Here is a 22,064-nt window from a genome sequence, read left to right as displayed (position 1 = left end):
CCGTCAACTATTGCACCTGGATTTACTAAAAATTATTAAAGGTGGATTGGTAATATCTTTAGTGCAGGTTTAAGTGTTTCAGGATTCTAAAGTAGTATGTTTTTTGAAAAATTTGAGAAACAGCATACATAAGTTTCAAAATTTAACTACGAATTTAAAAAGCAGGGCTCGTTGACAAATTTTAGTGCCTAAAATAAAATATTTATTACTTCTAGGAAAAGTACTTTCTGAGTATTAATTATGTACTGATTGCCAGGGTTGAAAATGTGATGTATTCTGGGCTTTATGAATCTGTGAAATAAGTGGAAAAGACTTGTTTTGCATGCCTGGTCATTGGGTGGTGCAGGACACTGGAGAACATTTGTGTTTAATGAGGATTTCTAAATAGCTGGCGCTCACCCTGAAACTGGTACTAGACTGGGCATGCAGGAGACTTCACACAAACTCAGAAAAATATCCTTCACCACCAATTCAGAACCTGGATCTGGTTGGCACCATGGCATTTGGAAAGTAGGGGTCATTGCGGAGGTCACGTCTTGATTTGTTTCAGGCCAGTTGAGTCATTCTTTGGCCATTCCCCACAGGAGAGGCAACCGGCTGTGCCAAGATGCCTCTTAGCATTGAGGTGTTGCAGTTTGGGGGAGGGAAAGAAGGTGGGAGTAGGGACAGTAGGCATAGTTTTATCTTAACTACTTTATTCTTGTGGTTGATTTTTTTCACTTGAGATTTTTCACACCTTTCGATCACCTGCAAACTTTGCAGCATCTTGATTGTGCTTTAATTTGTGATTTTGTCTGCAAATGGTTACTTCGCTTCCCACGTAAATGTGTGGGGTTATGATGTGATTGTGATCCTAATTTCATGCATTTTTATGCTTCCAAGTATTCTTCATGGGTAGTCACTGGTGTCTCCTTTTGCTTTCCTATCCTTAGTGGAGATAGTGGACCCAGTGGATATCTATCTCAACCTCCTTCGGACCATCTTTGACTTTAATGCCATCAAGAGTTTGCTGACTGGGCCCAGCCAACTGAAGATCCGAATTGATGCCATGCACGGAGGTAAATGCGTGTTCTCCTACCAAGTGGTGGGCAAGAAATGGTAAAGGAGACCTCAGTGTGTGTTGGGTTTCTGGGATTAAGAGGAAGGCTGGATTTATAGATATTCATACAGTGTGTGTGTGTGTGTGTGTGTGTTCAGGTATTTGGGATGCTCTGGAAAACTTCAGGGCTCTAATTTCTCTCTTTTGATGCAAATGAAAACAAAGCTTGAACAAAAGGTTTTGAGGCTATGCCTGTTAGAGTGGAGATAGCAAAACTGTAGTTATTAAAATTTTTTTTTTTTTTTTTTTTTTTTTTTGTGGTACGCGGGCCTCTCACTGCTGTGGCCTCTCCCGTTGCGGAGCACAGGCTCCGGACGCGCAGGCTCAGCGGCCACGGCTCACGGGCCCAACCACTCCGTGGCATGTGGGATCTTCCCGGACCGGGGCATGAACCCGTGTCCCCTGCTTCGGCAGGCGGACTCTCAACCACTGCGCCACCAGGGAAGCCCTCAAAATTGTTTTTGATACGTACACAGTTTAAAAGGTCAAATAGTTCAAAGTTTATTATGAAAAAATCCATTCCCAACTCCTTCCCCCAATTTCCTACTTTTCAGAGGCTACCTTTTTTTTTTTTAACTCTTTCAGTGTTTTTTTTTAAAGTATTGATCTTCCTGTTACTAAATACTATGATTATAATGCTCCTTGTTGATTTTTCAGTTTGGAGCATTACTGACTTCATACCATGGAAGATGAGGTTGTAGCTCTTTTTCACCCTCTCCGGTCACTAAATCCAAGCACACTTCCTTAAACTAATTATATCATCGTTTTGGGAAGATCGGTATCTACTGTCTACATTATCATAACACTGCTGAGCCATGAAAAATACTGTAATTATATTTTCCTTACAGAACAACTTCTTCTGTGGAATTAGTAATTGTCTTGTTTTCTCACTGTTTAGGTTTTGTGAAGTGTATTTACCACTCTTAACCCTCATATTCTCCCAGTGTCTAAATCTTCTCTCACTTCATTTTCCTGGAGACCTGGGATCTCCTCTGCTCTGCACTGGTTGCTCTGTGAGCTGCTGTTGTCCTGGAATCTCCACTTAGCATCATCCTGTAATTCCCTTTACCCCTTTCTTACGGTGACTCTCCTATTTCTGGATCCTTTGTCTTCCACTTTCTTGATTTACTCCTACATTTTGGAGGAACAAGTTCTCCAGGAACTCTGTGAGAGAAAGCTCATGGGAGGTAAATGTTTTGAGTCATTGTATATCTGAAAATGCCTTTTTTCTGTGCTCACTCTGAATTGCTATTTATCTGGATATAGAAATCTAGGTTGGATATTATTTTTCTTCAGAAGTTTGAGGGCATTGCTCCATTGTCTTCTAGCTATTACTACTGAACTCGAGAAATCTGATGCTGTTCTGATTTTTAATCTATGGCGTGAAATCTTTCTCTGTTCTTTTCTGGAGGCTTTTAGGGCCTTCGACATATCTTCAGTGTTCCTTCTTTTCACAATGATGAGTCTTAGTGTGAGACTGTTTTCCTCTATTGTGCTGAGAACTTGGAAAGTCCTCTTAATCTAGAAACTTGTGTCCTTTAATTCTGGGAAATTTTCTTGCATTACTTCTTGGATGATTTCCTCCATTATTTTCTCTTTCCTTTCTTTCCAGAATGGCTGTTGTTTAGATATTGGCCCTACTTGACTGATCCTTTAATTATCCTATTCTTTCCCCCACCACCCATTTTCTTTCTCTTTGTTTTTTGCTACTTTCTGGGAGATTTCCTCAGCTTTATCTCCAAGTCTTTCCATTAAGTTTTTCATTCCACTATCATATTTTTAATTTCCCAAAACTTTTGTTTTGTTTTCCAAATAATCTCTTTTTAAAAATAGCTTCCTATTCATCTTTCATGAATGCCATATCTTTTTTTAATAAGTCAGGTTTACTGAGGTATATAATTTATATGTAGTAAAATTGATACCTTGTTGGTATACAGTTTCATGAGGATTGACAAACATATATAGTCATGTAACCACTCTGACAATCAAGATATGGAATATTTCTCTCACTTCCACAAGTTCTGTTGCGGCTCTTTATAGTCTTACCCCTCCTCCTTCCCCTAGTCCCTGGCAATCACTCATCTGCTTTTTGTCCACCACGCCCCCCCAGTTTTGCCTTTTCCAGAAAGCCATATAAATGGAAGCATACAATATGTAGCCTTTTTCTTCAGGCTTCTTTCACTCACCATAATGTTTTAGAGATGCCTTCATGGTGTTGTATATATCAGTAGTTATTCCTTGTTACTATTGAGTAGTATTCCATAGTAAGGATGTACTACTTATTGTTTATCCATTCACCAGTTGATACAATTAGGGTTATTTTTATGTTTTGGCTACTACAAAACAAAGCTGCTATAAAGATTTATGAACAAGTTCTTTATGGGGATATATGATTTCCTTTGTCTTGGATGGATAAATACCCAGGAGTGGAAATGCTGGGTCATATGATGTATATGTTTAATAAGAAACTGCCAAACTGTTTTCCAAAGTGTACCGTTTGCAATACCAGCAGAGTATGAAGGCTTCAGTTTCTCCATGTCCTCACCAACACTTGATATTGTCAGTCTCTTCAGTTTTAGCCATTCTGTCACATCTTGTTGATCTCTATTAGGATATGACTGAAATATACTTTAAAATATTTTTTCTCTCAGTGTAGTTTCTGCTTTCTCCAGGTTGCTCTTTACTCTCTTTGTTTTGGTCTCATGTTAGATGCATTCCTCAAAAGTTTGGTGGTCTTTGGCTGCCTGGCATGTTTAAGAGGGAGGTACTAAAAATTTTGTTGGGAGCTCTGAGCCCATGTGTGGAACTTATCTTCCAAGGGCTTCACTCTGAGGTCTTCTGGCTGGGCTGTTTTGCTTTTTCCTATTGGGCTGGTTCTTTTCCCCAGAAAAGGCTCTTTCAGTTTCTTACCTTAGCTTTATCTGGCCTAGAGGGAAGACAGCTTCTCTTTCCAAACAGTTCGAGCGATGTTTTGGATTTGAGCCTCATTGCCTAGCTTGTACTGTGCGTTCGTCTCTGAATCAGTCACTCTGGTTGAGGGATGGAGGATACTGAGTGGCAGACCTAGGTCACCTCCCCAGCCTTAGGGTAAGTAGGGTTTAGCCACATCCTGATCACATGAACTGAGATGGGAAAAGGATTGGTTCTCCAAAGGAAACCCAAGATGCTGCTACTGGAGGAAGGGGAAAGGGGTGCTGGGCAGGAAAAATCAAAAGATGTTCACTCTTTGAGGTTTGAATTGTATTAGTGGAAAATAAATGGAAAGCAGTACTTTGATATATTTCAGCCAACAGGATTATGTGCTGATCCCCAAGTGTGCTTGCTGTATGTTCTACCCCAGGCTCCGTTCCCTTGCTTATAGTGTTCTTTCCATTTGGATGGCGTCCTCACTCCTGTCAAATTTATATTCTTCCAAGTCCTCCCAGAAATGCTGCCTTCTTCTTGAAGCCTTGCCTGTGGTCATTTCTTCTTTCAAGCCATTGGATCATATTATTTCATAAATATACATTGAATAGAACTAGTCTTACCATTGCAGTCACTCACCTGTAGATGTGACTCATCCCACTGCTAGATTGAGAGCCCAGTAGTGTCGGAATTGGGTGCTTTGCGTCCCTTGATGCCCTCCATTCTTCTCATAGGAGTTCCGTGTTAGGCACTCCACGGCTGTGTGTTGAACTGGAAAACACAACTCCTTAACATTTATTTTGTAAAACGTGTTTAGTTTTATATGCTTCAGTGTTTTACAGTGTTTAATTATACACTTGGCAGAGTTAAAACAACTGTAGAGACAAAGAATGTTGCTAGGGCCTGTTAGTGCTTTTGCATATATTCAGCTGAAGCTTTTCGTACATAAAAAGTAACAGTCAATAAATCATTGTTAGGTAGTTGATTTATTCCTGGCAATATTTTAGATAAGTTTTGGAGAGAAATTTCATGGAACTGGATTATTGAATACAACTTCTATATGCCTGACACAGTCACTGGCACATAGCAGTTGCTCAATGAGTAGTAGTTGAAGTAAATATTATTCTGTGTTGTGTCTTGAGAAAACTTGTAGAATTTATCTTTTTTTTTCTTGTGCTATTAAGTCACCTTCTTGTTCTAAGCAGAGCATAACACCCTTGGTTGCGGGGGCGGGGGGGGCAGAGGTTCTGCAAAGATCTCATATTGCTGTGTATTTTTTTCAGTTATGGGACCCTATGTGAGAAAAGTCCTGTGTGATGAGCTGGGGGCCCCAGCCAATTCTGCAATCAACTGTGTTCCCCTGGAAGATTTTGGAGGGCAGCATCCTGACCCCAACCTGACATATGCAACGACCCTTCTGGAAGCTATGAAAGGAGGGGAATATGGGTTTGGAGCTGCATTTGATGCTGATGGGGTAAGTAGGAAAGTTTTCTGCATGCTGGTCCTTTTGCTATATAATGAGCCAAGCACTGGAAACCAGAGAGCTATTGGATACCTCTGGGGCTGACATGTATGGGGCATATGAGCCCTAACTGGCTCTGCATCTGCCCTTCTATCTAATGGCCAAGTATTGCGCTTAAATAGCCATTACTTTTCTTCTTTCAAGTAAGCTTATGTTATAAAGAGGTTATTTCTTTTTTTAAAAAATGCATGCAATATGTCTTTATTATGGCTGATTTTGTTGAAATCACCATGTTAAGAAGCGAGCTATTTTAGCAATAACCTCTGTTCTCCATTATGTTTGGGGGAAAGTGTGAATTAAGAATATAGAGGCTACTGAAGCCTGAGGAAGTCGTCCACATTTCGACAGGTGGGATATATTCCCAGTCATGTCAAGATCGTGGGCCCTATAATGTTCAGAGATCTTGGTTTCCCATGCCCTCTTTGGCTTCATTCAAGTTGTTTTATGTTGTTTAAATGTGGAATGGCAGTAAAGTGGCTTGTAGTGATGATGGGAATGGGCTGCTGGCAGCAGATGCCTTTGCCTGAATATTTTCACACATTCTTTCCCACAGGACCGTTATATGATCCTAGGCCAAAATGGCTTCTTCGTGAGCCCTTCCGACTCCCTGGCCATCATTGCCGCCAACCTCTCTTGCATTCCGTATTTCCGTCAGATGGGGGTCCGAGGGTTTGGGAGGAGTATGCCCACCAGCACAGCCCTGGACAGGTAAGCAAGGATGTCACCATGAAAGCCTTCATGGCAGGCCTCTGATATCAATGTTCCCTTTGCTGATAGCTGTCACTTATACTCCCCTACTCCACTGGGAACTTGTTGAAAGCATGGGAACTTAGAGACATGCTGTAGTATAGTGGGTAGGCGTGTGAAGAATCAGGTGGCCTGAACTTGATTCTTGGTTCTGCTACTTTTTAGCTGTTGGGAACTTGGGGGACTTATTTGATTTCTGTGCCTCTGTTTTCTTATTTTTAAAACGAGGGTTATAACAGTATCATCCTTACATGGATTGCTATGAGGTAGGATTGAGGTGATTCTTGTAAAACATGTAACAGAATGCCTGGTTCATTGTAAATATTTCACAAATGTTTAGTAAGAAAACTTACTAAATATGTAAGTGAGGTGGAAAGAACATGAGTCTTGAGGTCAGGTAATATTATGTTAAAATGCTCGTTTGTATCATCATCAGTTATGTAAAAACGGGGAAGATACATCATAGGTTTGTTGTGAGAATGAAATAAGATACTCATGGAAAATGCCCAATAGGAGACTCACTTAGTAGATAGAACAGTCTGAGGTTTCTTTCTCCTGGCCCTATCCATCCATCTTTTACCTTGTCTTATAAAACAGTGAATTTCAGAGACTAATATTTTCAAGCAACATATATTATTGTGGAAGCAGTATTTGTTTATAGTGGAAAGTTAGAAAACACAGAAAAATAAGAAAATGTAAACATCATATCTCTCTGCCTGACTTACTTATGTTAATTGATAAATGTATATTCCTTATTGGATCTCTTTATATACATATATAATATACATACATAGTTCTAAATCATATATAATATACACAATATATAATATATATTTGCCTTTTTGTAAAAACCAAAAGGAGATCTGAAAGTACAGACTGCCTTGTAACTTGTTTTTTTTCTATCAACAATCTCCCACTTTGTATTAATACATTTTTATGTCATCTAAAACCAAGATCATATTAAAATTTCCTCCGAGTGTCCCCAGAATGTCTTTAATAGAGGGTTTGCCCGAAGCAGCATCCTGTCTAACACCATACATTGCATCTGGTTGTTACATCGCTTAAGTCTTTTATAATCTACCACAATCCCTTTATCTTTTACTTAATGACAGTAATTTTTGAAGAGACCTGACCAGTTGTCCTGCAGAATCCCACCTTCTGGATTTGTGTGGTTATCTCTGCATGGTGTTACCATTCATTGAATCATTCATTAAGTAAATTTTATATGCAGTGAAATGAATAATCTTAAGGCTACAATTCAATGAGTTTTGAAAAATGTATACATCTGGGTAACAACCATCCAGAATAAGATATAGAACATTCCCATCACCCCCTATAGTTCCCCCATCCTCCTTGCAATACCCCTTAGGCAACCATTGTCATAATTTCTGCTGCTGTATTTAGGTTTTGCCGGTTCTTGAACTTCACATAAATAGAGTCATATACCAGGTACTCGTTTGTTACTGTTTTTTTCATTTAATATATATTTTTTGATTCATCCACATCCATTGCGTCTGTCACTAGTTCATCCTCCTCTGTTGCAGTGTAGTATGCCAGTGTATGAATATATCACAGTTTACTTTTCCAGTCTCCTCTTGATGAACATTTGGGTTGTTTCCACTTATTAGCTACTATGAATCATGCCATTATAAGCATTCTTACATGTCTTTTTGTGGACACATCTACATTTCTTTAGTTAATATCTAGGAGTAGAATCCTGATTGTAGGGTAGATGTATGTTTAATTTTACAAGAAACTGCCAAGCTATTTTCCATCGTGTACTCCTATTTGCAATGTGTGAGAGTTCTAGTTGCTTCATATCCTCAACAACATTTGGTGTCGTCAGTCTTTTTTATTTTAACCATTCTAGTGAATGCAAAGTATTATCTTATTTTGGTTTAGAGTTACATCGTTCTAGTGATGTTGAGCTCATTTTCATATGCTTATTGTCCACTTGTGAGCTCTTCTGTTACGTACGGGTTCAAAATGTATTTGCTCAATTAAAAATGCACTGTTTGTCTTTTTGTTATTGATTTATAGAAGTTCTTTATATATTCTGGATAATACATCTTTTTTTTTCTTTTGGCCACGCCGCTGGCTTGTGGGATCTTTCTTAGTTCCCTGACCAGAGACTGAAAGCAGGCCCTTGGCAGTGAGAGTACAGAGTCCTAACCACTGGACCACCAGGGATTTCCCTGGATAATAAGTCTTTTGTCAGATATATGTATTACAAACATTTTCCCCCTGTCTTTCACTTTCCTTTTCAAATTCTTTATTTTTTTTAACATCTTTATTGGAGTATAATTGCTTTACAATAGTGTGTTAGTTTCTGCTTTATAACAAGTGAATCAGCTATACATATACATATATCCCCATATCTCCTTCCTCTTGCGTCTCCTTCCTACCCTCCGTATCCCACCCCTCTAGGTGGTCACAAAGCACCAAGCTGATCTCCCTGTGCTATGTGGCTGCTTCCCACTAGCTATCTATTTTACATTTGGTAGTGTATATAAGTCCATGCCACTCTCTCACTTCGTCCCAGCTTACCCTTCCCCCTCCCCACGTCCTCAAGTCCATTCTCTATGTCTGTGTCTTTATTCCTGTCCTGCCCCTAGGTTCTTCAGAACCATTTTTTTTTCTTAATGGTGTCTTTTGATGAGCATAAGTTTTCAATTTTGATGATGGCTAATTTTTTTTTCTTATATAGTTGGTATATACTTTTTTTTATCCTCTATAGGAAATCTTTGCTTACCCAAAGGTCAAAAAGATGTTTTTCCTATGTTTTCTTCTAGAATCATTGTAGTTTTAATTTTTACATTTAAGTCTATGATGATTTTGAATTAATTTTTGAAAATTAATTAATTAATTTTTGGCTGCATTGGGTCTTCGTTGCTGCGTGCAGGCTTTCTCTCTAGTTGTGGTGAGTGGGGGCTACTCTTTGTTGTGGTGTGTGGGCTTCTCATTGTGGTGGCTTCCATTTGCTGTGGAGCATGGGCTCTAGGTGCACGGGCTTCAGTAGTTGTGGCACGTGGGCTCAGTAGTTGTGGCCAGCGGGCTCTAGAGCGCGGGCTCAGTAGTTGTGGCACACAGGCTTAGCTGCTCCGCAGCATGTGGGATATTCCTGGACCAGGGCTTGAACCCGTGTCCCCTGCATTGGCAGGCAGATTCTTAACCACTGTGCCACCAGGGAAGTCCCGATTTTGAATTAATTTTTGTGTGAGGTTCACTTTTTCCCCATATCCAGTTGTTATGGAAAACAATTTACTTTTCCCTTGATGCGTTTGTTAAAAATCAGTTGACCATATATATGTGGGTCTATTTCAAGATTCTCCCTTCTGTCCCATTAATCTGCTGTCTATCCCTATGCCAATATTACATTGTCTTGATTATTGGAGTTTTAAAGTAGATATTTAAATCAGGTGACTCCTCCAACTCTATTTTCTTTTTCTCCATATAGACAAAGTTATGTATCTTAGGTCCTTTTCATTTCTATGTACATTTTAGAATCAACTTGTCATTTTTTTACCAGAGCCTGTTGAGATTTTGATTGAGATTGTGTTGAATCCATAGAGAAATTTAGGAAGAATTGCATTTTAATAATATTGAGATTTCTAGTCCGTGAATGTGATATATCTCTCAATTTATTTAGTTTTCTTTAATTTCTTTTGCATACTTTGTCGGTTAATTTCTCTTACGTATGTTTTGTAGTTTAGTGTGGAAGTCTTACACAATTTTTGTTAAATTGATTCATGAGTATTTTATATCTTTTCATGCTATTGTAAATGGAATAGTTTTATAACTTTAGTTTTCCAGTTGTTTGCTACTAGTAATTAGAAATATAACTGGTTCCTGTAAATTGATGTTTTCTTCTTCCATCAGTGGGGAGATGAATCACATGCCTTTGGGATGCTCCCTATTTTACTTCTATCCCTCAGGTGATATTGATATCAAGTCATGGTGATGAACCAAGCGTCAGCCTAAAATTCTTGCCTAGCAGCACCAAAAAGTAGGACGTATGATTCCATTTTTTCCCCTTTGCCTTTGTTTATATCTTTCTTTAAAAAAAAAAAAAAAAAATTCAGTGAAACTGTAGAGAGCAAAGCAAAAACCAGACCATCTCTAGAAATGGAGAACCCAGAGTCATAGAGGCTTCTGAGTCCTATGTGGGGTATTTAATATTGTGCGAGCATATTTAATAACACCTTCCACTTATACAGAATCTTATAATTTAGAAAGAACTTTCGGAAATTTGAACTCACTTGATTTTTGCAATAATTTAGTAAGGTAATTGGGTAGGCATTAACTCTCAACATATTAAAGATGTTGAACCAGTTATCAGAGAGGTTAAGTGACTTGTACAAGGTTACACAGCTAATAAGACAGCAACCCAGGATTTGAAACTATTGCATCTGCCCCATAACTACAACTTAATCAGGATGGTCCCTGAGAAACCAGTTGAAAATATTGCTCAGCTCTCCTGTGGGGTAGTCAGCAGCTTTCCGTACCCTGGCCAGGAGAGGCTGGTTTTATTCTGACAACAAAAACCATTTGTCCTCTTTTCTCGTGGAAATTTCCCAGTAGTTCTTGATTTCACTTCATCCCCCCTTCCCAATAAATCTCTGTTTCGGTCAGAAACCAGAGGCCTTGCTTAGAAATTTCACAAAGGACCTGTTCTGATATGTAAGTGACCATTTAAAAGGATTATTCATGCTTGCTGGTTGGGATTCAGAATTCTGTGGGGCTCTGACGTGGTGATTTGTTTTGGGTATGTGATCTCTTGTGGAGTCCCAGGTGGATTCTCATGATGGACGCTTTATAAGCTTCTTTCTTCTTAGTAAAATAAATGCACCCTCAAAATTTTATCTTGACAGTGGTTTCCCATATAGGTTATTTTTTTTAATTAATAAAATCATAGGAATGTACCCATAAATGCCAGTCCCTGGCAGAATGGCAACGGAGTGGCTGAGACACATTCAATGATGCACTTGCCCAAACTCCTGGAATTCCCCAATAAGGGGGGCCTGCATCGTTGAAGCTGATGAATTATTCAGACAAACTTTCATTGTTCACAGATAACAGTTGTTCCCCGAGGGAAGACTTTTAGTATCTTTAATTTCTGCTCTTACAGTATCACTGAAACAAGGATTCCATTTACCCCAGAATAATACAGTTTCAGTATTGAAAATGGCATTCTTTTGGGGCTTTGTCATTCTGAATGTGTCTGATTTGTGGTTGCAGATGAAATAATTTTGCTTCAGATTATTTGAGAAGTAAAGCAGATTCACGCTATGTTTGTGGCCCAAGGTCTGTCTCCACCCCATGAGGAGGTATTAAATAATCCTCAGTGTCATCATTCTTCAGTAATATTATGAAGCGCCCATCTGTGTTTGGGGCTGTGCTGAATGCTGTTTTAAGTAAGGCAAACACACTCGGACTTGAAGTCTCCTCGTTAGAGATATTTAGAGCCTCAAACACAGCGAGCATCCTTGTATACACTACAAGGGAGGGAGATCTGAAAAGTATGTTTTGACTACAAAGTCCGCCATATAAGATCCACCACCCATAAACATGATGGTTTTTGCATTTTGTGTCACTCCTGTTTTTCACCATTTATTCACTGAAGAAATATTTATTAAGGGCCTTCTAGGTCCTAGAAAACTGTCCCTTGCCCTGATGGAATTTACAGTCTAATGGAGAATTTGAGTAATAACAAGTAAAGAAAAAAATAGAAGCACAAATTGTAATGCATGTTCAGGGGAAATGAACTTGGTGTGGTAATAATGGGCGGGTGTGGAACACCCTACTAAGATAAGGTAGCCAGGGAAGCACTTGCTGAGGAGGTTATGGGTAGGATCAAAGATTGGAAACGTGCAGATGGACCTGGCTTTGATGCTGAGATTAGAAATGGCCCATAACACATGTGAAAATACTTATTTTTTCAGAATGTAGTCTACAGCTATTTGTTGCCAATCCTCAATGTGAAACATGTACTGTAGCTTTATCTTAAATATATTCAGGCGGTCATTGGAATGCAAACAGCGTTAATCCTGCAAGTATCTACTGATCTACGCTGACCTTGGTCCTTGCTACATCCTTTAGATCTGTGCCATTTTGTCTCCAAGGTCAGTCAGGATGCACGGCAGTAAGGGGAGAGATAGTGTTGTGAGCTAATATGTAATTAATTACTCAGTCTCCCATACATCCCTTGTGCTATAGAGTGATAGGAATTATGAGAGAAAATACCCTTTATTGGAGTACTTATTGCCCTAAAACTCTCCATAGGTATTTAAGTCAGGGTCAAGGGAGAAAAGAGATGGCACCCTCAAAAGGGTTTGCTAAAAAGAATTTTGTAATAGTAGCTTAATGACCTGGTCCACAGAGGTATGGGTGAAGATAATGAAGGAAACCAAAAAAATCAAGAAGTGATGGAGAGGTATCCCAGGACTCACAATATCAAAAAGCTATGAATTCTCCCAGGACTAAAGGGTCAAGGGAGGGATCAGGGTAACCATAGCCTGGTGAGGTTTGGAGTTGTCAGGGACTGAGCTTGTCAGGGAGGTATAAATACCCCAACTTCTCTCTTTTCCCACCCTCTGATTTCCTGCTGATACCTCGTCTTGACCAAACCCAAGTGGAAGACAGAGGGTAACCTGTGGAGCTCAGCCTCCTAGGGAAGTGAATAGGGCAGAGATGGGCATAGAACGTAATGGGGACTCTTAAGGTGGAAGGGGGCAAACAAAGAATAAGCAGCGTAACCAGTACAATGGCCAGTCTTTCTGGTAATCTCTGCCCGCTTGTCTCCCAGTCTTATCCTTGTCCTAGTTTTTTGGAACTCGGGTGTAGTGAGTTGAGTTAATCATGCTCATCATTGAATAATCCTTTCGTAATTTGTCCAGTGGGAGACATTTCTTATTATTAAAAAATTAATGTATTTCTCTTTTCTTTGACTACCTTTCCCCCCAGAGACAACCACAAGTGTGTGTTTATTGGGTGTCCTTTTGTTTGTGTATGTTGTTTTATTCGCATGTATTTTAAATGATTGTGACTAGTACTGTATAATAGATTGTATTTGGTTTCTTTTTTCCACTAAAGACTTTGTGTTAAGATCCTCTCAGTGGCTCTGTGTGCATCTAGTGTGTTGCTTCTAACTGCTGCATAGTAGTCCATCGTGTGTATCCACAGGTCACCTCTGTTCCCTCAGCTGTGAACACTCAGCATGCCTCTTACCTCCCATTACAATGAATAGCCCCTTGGGATTTATGTGAGAATTTCTTTCACATGTGTATCCAAGAGCAGAGTTTTTGGGTCAGAGGCAGTGTGTATACTTAATTTGACCAAATCCTGTGTTAGATTGTACTCTAGAATGGCTTCACTAGCCTGCTTTGCCCACCAGTTCCTGCATCTTCAAGACCAGGCCAATACTTTTATTGTCTAGCTTTCTAGTTTTCCCCCAGTAGAATAGATAGAGAGTAGTATGCCGCTGCTGTGTTAAATTTTCATTTCTCATATTACTAATGAGCATCTGTTCAGATGCTTGAGATACTTGGGGATTTCCTTTCTATCAATTGTCTCTTCTTGTCCTTTGCCCGTTTTTCTATTTAGGGTTTTCTCCCCTTTTTGATGGATTTGCATAAGTTCATTGCATAGTGTGGATATTAGGCCCTTGTTAATTTTAGGCACTTCTAATTTTCATCCTTTTTCTTCAGACAGAAATGAACCTGTGTTCTATATCCAAATTGCTGTCAGTAGACAGCTCTGCTATATACAACTCAAATTTATTATGTGTAAATAGCAATTTTTAAAAATGTTTCCCTAAAACTGTTCTTTTTTATGTTTATTATCTGAGTGAATTACCTATCATAATCCTAGATTTCTACTTCTTCCTCATTCCCAACACACCATTAGTCACTGGGTTCTGTTAGAAAAATCCCTTAAATAGTTCCTGAGTCATTCTTTCCTCTCCGTCCCTATTTTTTACTTTCCTACTTCAGGTTCTCATAATCTTTTGCTTACACTATCGCAATAGTCAGGGAACTGGTCTCCTTGGCCCCAGACCTCCTCTTCTTTATTCCATATTCTAGAACACCTCAAGAGTGATTGTTCTAAGGCAGAGAGCCATGCACCTCCCTCCCTTGCTTAAAATGACTTGGTGGAGGGCTTCCTTGGTGGCGCAGTGGTTGAGAGTCCGCCTGCCGATGCAAGGGACATGGGTTCGTGCCCTGGTCCAGGAAGATCCCACATGCCGTGGAGCGGCTGGGCCTGTGAGCCATGGCCGCTGAGCCTGTGCGTCCGGAGCCTGTGCTCTGCAATGGGAGAGGCCACAACAGTGAGAGGCCCACGTACCGCAAAAAAAATAAAAATAAAAAAAAAAGTCTTGGTGGCTTCAGAAGCCTGCAGAATGTGATCCTATCTCCTGATTCTAAAACATGCATAATCTCTGGATTACTTACATCTCACTCTTGCCTACCATTTTTATCCTGCCCTCTAGACGTGTTATGCTGCTTACAGTTTCCCAAATTTGATGGCCTCTCACACTGATGTGCCTTTGCATATCCTGCTCTCTTTCCTTGAAATGTGTTCCCTTTGCCCCATCCCACCCCACTTTGTTCTTCCTGATCTTTCAAGACTTGAATCAGCATCACCTTCTTAGTAAGTACTCCTTTGATGTCATGTTTCTCTACCCCAAAGCAATACGCAGAACTTGCTCTTTAGAGATCCTTTTATCACAATTGTCACAGACATTGAAAACATACACTTGTCTATCTCCTAATGTCCTGTAAACCCCCCAAAGGTGAAGGTTTTAGCCAGTAGCTTGGCATAGAATAGGTTCTCAGTATGCACTTATTAAATGAATGAATGAGATTTTTTCCCGTTTTGGATACTTCTTATTTGGGAGAAAAAGTAACTAGAATGCCACAGCTCTACGAACAAACATGCTTCTTTGGACATTTTTACAAATTAAATTTGTCGATGCTATCACCTGGTTGCACAGGAATGTAAGTATACTGAATGATAAGAAGAAAATGAATGATGTATAATTGCACAGTCTTTTTTTGGGTCTAATAAAACTGTGCCTGACTTATGGTTTTAATTTACATTTAGGTAAGTTTGTAGTGAGTTGGATTTTAGTAATGATATGTGGGTATTGATTATAACAATAAAGATGAGATAAAAGGAAGCAACGACGCAGCAGTTATTTCCTAGTCAATAACTAAAAACCACAGCCTGAACTTAAGCTCAGGTTTCTTTATTTCTTTTTTTTTTTTTGCGGTACGCGGGCCTCTCACTGCTGTGGCCTCTCCCGTTGCGGAGCACAGGCTCCGGACACGCAGGCTCAGCGGCCATGGCTCACAGGCCCAGCCGCCCCGTGGCATGTGGGATCTTCCCGGACCGGGGCACGAACCCGTGTCCCCTGCATCGGCAGGCGGACTCTCAACCACTGCGCCACCAGGGAAGCCCAAGGTTTCTTTATTTCTTGCCCTGCTAAGTAGAGTGAGGAGTGAGGAGCTAAGTAGGACAGTTTGAGCATGCCTAGCATTGCCTTCCTCTATGCTTTTTGTGTTCACCTATTGGAGAGGATGCTGGCAATGATTGAGGCCTGCTTGTCAGTATTTCTGAGAGCTGGTGTCAGATGAGAAAGCAATTTCATGCCTACGTTCAGTAGAGGGCACTTATAAATTAATTAGCTAAAGCGAGAGGAATAAATTGGTAACATTTAAGACTAGAGGCTGCAAGAGCTTTGGAGATGTTGGATAAACCATCTTTTGTCAGTTGTTCAGAGCTGTCTTGGGTTTTTGCTCTCCCTGTTGATCAGAAAAACAATTTTGGATGAGCATTAAGTGACTTGGGTTCCAAAACATATAATCATCATCACCCTTCCATGTGAACGCAGGCAAACCATTTTTAGAAATCAGCTTTCTCTGGCCTGCTGTATTGGCAAGGACTCTTTGCCACTCTTTGGTTCTGTTTCTAGAAAGGCATAGTCATTGTTAATGGTGTCCAGCATCCTTTTCTCAGCCCTTCCACTGACTTGGCACTTGTTGGCACTTGGCAAGTAATTCTGACCATTGGTGGGTTCTGCCAGTACTGAAAGAAGTTCCTTTACACCACTCTGGGTGATTGGGGATTAAAGAGCATTTTAAGCAGGGGTTTCGATGCCATTCAGTCTAGGGCTAAGTGGATGCAGTTGGTCTCCAGTGGGAATGTTGACTTTACGACCTGCTTTTATTTATTATCTCAATTTTGGTTTTTGGCGGGTGCATTTGGTTAATAGCCTCCTTTCTTTTTTGTGACTTAAAGATATTTATACACTTTAAAAATCAATCCCATTCGTTAATGCAGAGGGGCATGAGGTAATTTTTTGGGCTGATAAGAATGTTCTATATCATAATTATGGTGGTAGCAATACAACTCTACCTATCTACCTATCTGTCAAGACTCATGGAACTATATACTCTTAACATTGGTGAATTTTATTTTATATCAATTATACCTTGATAAAAGTGATAAAAATAATCAAACCCTATTTATTTGAAAGCAAAACAAAGAACTTGTCTTGGGTCTTCCTTTATGATTGGGGTCATGGATCGTGACTCTATTTGAATGACCCCAGATCTCAGCATCAAGGCTTGCATTTACCAGACCGTCAGTAAACACCGGCTGGTTCAGGTGAGTCCAGTGGTCTTTGGAGTCGCTGTACACTGTCTCCTTCTCTGTGGTGAGCCAGAACGTCAGTGTACTACCTGCAGGCTTGTCTTGCAAAAGACTTCCATTTAGAGCTGAAAGTTCTAAGATTTCAAGGTCATTAGTCAAATTTCTTAGTGACGTAAATATGTAAGGAAGACAGGATAGCCCAGCGTAACTCTTTGCTTGGTCAGTGTAACTGTATGCTTTGTCAAGCAGCCAGAGAAGCTTGGCACTTTACAGTGCTTTTAAATGATGGAAGATTATGATAAATCATCTCAGACCTGAAGATCCTCCTGGAGTGAAAGAGCTTTTTGTACAAAAAAAAAAATGGACTTTTTGTATTCGCTTTATAGTTTGAAATGAATTTTGTAACTCTCACCGAAAAATGTTTTCTAATGGATTTTAAACCTCAACCTGTTAGGGTAGTGTTAAGCTGAACCTGTTGGAACACTGCTTAAATTGCTAAATATCATCAATTTCACTTACCCATCAGGCTGAGGGAAGAATAGTATCGAAAAACATGCACAGGGGAATCGAGAAACTGCCCCAAAGTTTTGCCTGCTCAGCACAGAGTAAGAGGAAATGCATTTTTATTTACAGTGGATTCCATTACAGTATCTTGTTTGATATTCACACAAACCCTCAGAAGTATTTGTATCAAGTGCTATTATCAACATTTTATTTATAGAAAAAATATAATATTTGGAAATTAAGTAACTTGCCTACAGTTGCCCATCAAGAAGGAAGCAGTCAAGACTGGTGCCAGGTTGTCTAATTCCAAGTCTCCTAATTTCTTTGCTGTTCCTTATTGTTGAGAGCAGGAGAACATTCTGATTATATCAGAATGTCATTTGTGTCTATTGGTGTGTGTGTCTGTGTTGGGGGACCTATGTGTGTGGTGGATGACATCAGACAAGCAGAATTAGTTTCAACCCCAAGATGTCTTGTAATTTGACCTTGAACATCACTGCTGTTTAGTAAAGCTCTGGAAGAAGCAGTTCTTGGCTTTAATTTAAGACTTCCAGGAAACTGTTGACCGGAGTTCAAGGCAGCATTTGAATTTTATACCCTTACCTCAGGATTTGCTTGCAGTAGTAAGATCAGCAGTGGCTCTATGAATAAACCTTTATCAGGTTTCGGCAGCCTTTCTCCATAACATTCTGTGTAAAGTGGGTGAAGCTGATAGGATTCCTTCTAAGAGTTTTTAATCTTAGGCAAACAACACTGATGAGCAGAAACATAAAAGATACCAATTAAGTACAATGGGATCTTTTAGTAAATAATGTGCTGCCAGTTGTATATAAGATATCGATGCTTAGAAAAGGAAAAGAAAAAGAAAAAGAAATGGTGTCAGCTCCTGTCTGTATGCCCCAAACAGGTGAGGATAGAATTCAGACCTGGGAGTCCACTCATCTCATCTCTGATCAGGTTTCTGCCTGAGGTTTAAGTTTGTCATTTGGAATTCCAAGTTCTTTTACAGTCCCTGATTGCATCAGTGGTTTATATCCTAGCATGGAGGAAAATTGTTTGGTAAGTTGTTGCCTGTATTTAAGAATGCAAGTTCTCTATCCAGGACTTACAAAGAGATTGTATCAGTCAGGATCTTTGTGCTGCAAATGAGAGAAAACTAGCTGAAATGGGACCTAAATAATAAAGGGAATGTGTTGGTTCACATTAACTGAAGTAGATTTGGCCTCAGGTGAACCTTGATCCAGCAGGTTAGTGATACCTGAATATTCCCTCCTCTCTGCTTTGCCTTAGGAGGTATTACTTTCATCCTCAGGTGTTCCCTGCCTTTGGCTCTCCAGGCTCTCCCTTTGGTGGAGCAAATGTCTGCATGATTTCTAGGCCTCACGCTCTTACACTACCTTGTCTAAGAGGAGTTTTTAAAATATTTTTAATTTTTAATTTTTTTAAACATCTTTGTTGGAGTATAATTGCTTTACAATGGTGTGTTAGTTTCTGCTATATAACAAAGTGAATCAGCTATACATATACATACATCCCCATATCTCCTCCCTCTTGTGTCTCCCTCCCACCCTCCCTATCCCACCCCTCTAGGTGGTCACAGAGCACCAAGCTGATCTCCCTGTGCTACGCAGCTGCTTCCCACTAGCTATCTGTTTTACATTTGGTAGTGTATATATGTCCATGCCACTCTCTCACTTCGTCCCAGCTTATCCTTCCCCTTCCCCGTGTCCTCAAGTCCACTCTCTATGTCTGTGTCTTTATTCCTGTCCTGCCCTTAGGTTCTTCAGAACCATTTTTTTTTTTTTTAGATTCCATATATATGTGTTAGCATACAGTATTTGTTTTTCTCTTTCTGACTTACTTCACTCTGTATGACAGTTTCTAGGTCCATCCACCTCACTATAAGAGGAGTTTTTTTTAAATTGAAGTATAGTTGATTTACAATGTTGTGTTAGTTTCAGCTGTACAGCACAGTGATTCAGATATATAGATAGATAGATATATACATACACACACACATATACATATATGTGTGTGTGTGTGTGTGTGTATATATATATATTTCAAATTCTTTCCCTTATAGATTATTATAAAATATTGAGTATAGTTTCCTGTGTTATACAGTAGGTCCTGTCCTTTTTGGTTATCTATTTTATGTATAGTACTGTGTATATGTTAATCCCAAACTAGGAGGATAAAACTCTGTGTGTGTGTGTGTGTGTGTGTGTGTGTGTGTGTGTGTGTGTGTGTGACAAAGCTTTTCTAGAAAGAAGCAACTGCGAACATGTCCTTGAGTCTTGACTTTGGTTGGGGTTTGTATCATCTCTGATCCATCGGTTCACTGAGGCCATGAAGGGTGGGAGATGCTGAAAGTTTTAAGCCTTTTCCCCTTATTAAGTGGAGCTGGGAGGACAGTCATTCCTTCCCATACCAAATGACAGAGAATGGATGCAGTTTTCCTCCAAAGCAAGATCTTTTCTTTCTCTTTCCAGAAGGAGTAGTGGTAGCAATTTAGGACCCAATAGATGACAAGGGGATGTGAGCTGGGTGAGTGCATTGGGGTGCAGTTCTGGAGGGAGAATTCAGGACCTAGTTAAGAACTCAAGAGGCCCTTCTTGTTACCTCCTCATACCCCAGCCGATCCTCTGCTACTTACGTAACTGACAACAGTGTTAGAGTGGTGGTGCTTACCCTGATCCTAGCATATTCTTGAGAATTCATCTGTTCTCTTTCCCATCCTCTTCTCTCTACGCTTCCTTCCTTTCTGTCTCCCTTCCTCCATCTCTCTTGCTCTTTCCCTCTTTCCTTCCTTGCTTCCTTCTTTTCTCCCTCCTTTATTCCCTCCCTCTCTCCTTACCTACCTTCCACTTTGTCATTCTTCAAAAACCATTTTTAGCACCTACTATGTGCCAGGCACACTGCTAGGTGCTGGATACGCTGCTGAAATTCATCTCCTCTTCCACATCCTTTCCTCCTTTGTCAAACATCACCATCAACAAAATTTATTAATATTCTCCATGGAAGGTATTCTGCTAGATTCACAAAGGCTCATGACTTCAGTCTGAATGTTAATGATAGACTTGGAGAGTGTTTCCAAATCATGACGTTGTATCCTGCAGCTTGCCTTACACAGATTCTACTAAATTTAGGAGTGGGAGAGAAAAGAGAGTACGTGTGCTAGAAAAAGAGGACATAGGTTAAGGAGTGCAGACATTTCTGCCTGCCGGTGTACCCAAATGTGTGCATGCATGGAGTGGAACGTGGTTCTCTTTGACTTTCATTGGCCTCTGCACTCAGACTACCTGGGTTTGAATCCTCTGCTCTCTGGCTCTGTGACTTTGGGCTGGTTCCCTAATCAGGGTCTTCCCTGCTAAATGAGATAATAACAGCATCATTCTCATTGGGATTAAATGAGGTAATGTATGGACAGTGCTTAGAGGAGTGCCATTCACAGTGAGAGCTCCAGGAAGGTTAGCTGTTATTATCATGATGATGGAATTTTAAAGATAACAAACTCAAGAATGGGCAGTGGATTCTAATAACTAGTCTGCAGTTCTTCCACACTAAGGAACTGGGACTAAACTTAGAGCCCATATCCCCCATGTAGCTAACAGTTATTGAGTGGTGTTCCTTCTATGGGTCCCTCACATTTCACAGTACAACAAGCTTTTAGAAGACTGCTGTGTGACCCTCAAATATCTGCATTTGGTAGTTTTTCAGATTACTTTGTAAGGAATGATTGTTAATTTTCTTTAGCTCTTCTCTGTGTGTAAATGGAACCTTTCAACTAGGGATCGAGGATTAGACCCATTGCCATTTGATCTTTTGCCTTTTTATTAATATCCTTCAGAGTTGTTACAGATGAAAAGTTCTTTGTTCATAGAAGCACTTGGACCCTGAACTGTTGGACCCTGGAAATCCCATCTCTTTAGAAAAACTGTCTTTATGGGAAAACACAGGGTTTCTTTTTTTCTTTTAAAACACACCTGTGTCTGTCTGTATTTTGGCCAGAACCATTAAACCTCCATACAGAGTTCAAAGTTTTTTTCCTACTGCTAATTCTGATGCTGGGATTTTGGTGTTGTGTTATATATACATCCCATTAAAATATATAATGTGGTTTGTGTGCGTAACATAAGCACTTGCCCATTTCACAGTCTGTTCAGTATTCAGCCAAAAGCTAAAAAGGTAAAATAAGAGAAACATCATGACCAAATCAATTGCTCTGTGATATACTCATGTGTGGGGAGGAGAGGACAGAGGAGAGATTTGTGAAAGTGGCTTTCTTTCTTATTAATATACCACTAGCTACTTCCTTTCTTAACAGTTAGCATCTCAATCCCAATTTATTGTTGTAATGGTTGTTTCCTGCTTTTATAATGACTTCTAAAAAGTTTATAAGCTCCTCTGTAGTCCGTTTATTTGCAGACTCATTAGCCAAGTCCTCTGGTGCACTAGGGAGAGTCTTGGGGGGTGGAAGGGTAAATATTCCTCCCTAAATGAGGTATATTTACGTGAATATTATCAAAGCAGGTGGGTGCCAGGAGCATGAGAAATTTGAGAATGAGAGTTGATTTGGACAAGGCTGTTTGGATTTTTGGTGGAAATTTCCATCTGAGGACCAACTCTTGAAGT

At 39.9% G+C, this 22,064-nt stretch overlaps 1 protein-coding gene across 1 annotated transcript in view; it reads left to right on the top strand.

The window, feature by feature from the left end:
• Positions 1–22,064, top strand: part of PGM5 (phosphoglucomutase 5) — a 191,487-nt gene that overhangs the window by 34,265 nt on the left and 135,158 nt on the right. The window contains exons 4-6 of the mRNA XM_060014655.1: positions 933–1,058; positions 5,287–5,477; positions 6,079–6,233. Of these exons, the coding sequence (XP_059870638.1) occupies positions 933–1,058; positions 5,287–5,477; positions 6,079–6,233 (472 nt within the window). The remainder of the gene's footprint in view (positions 1–932; positions 1,059–5,286; positions 5,478–6,078; positions 6,234–22,064) is intronic.

The sequence above is a fragment of the Delphinus delphis genome, chromosome 6 (genome assembly GCF_949987515.2).
Source record: "Delphinus delphis chromosome 6, mDelDel1.2, whole genome shotgun sequence".
NCBI classification, from domain to species: domain Eukaryota; kingdom Metazoa; phylum Chordata; class Mammalia; order Artiodactyla; family Delphinidae; genus Delphinus; species Delphinus delphis.
This window is presented reverse-complemented; position numbering and strand designations above follow the sequence as displayed.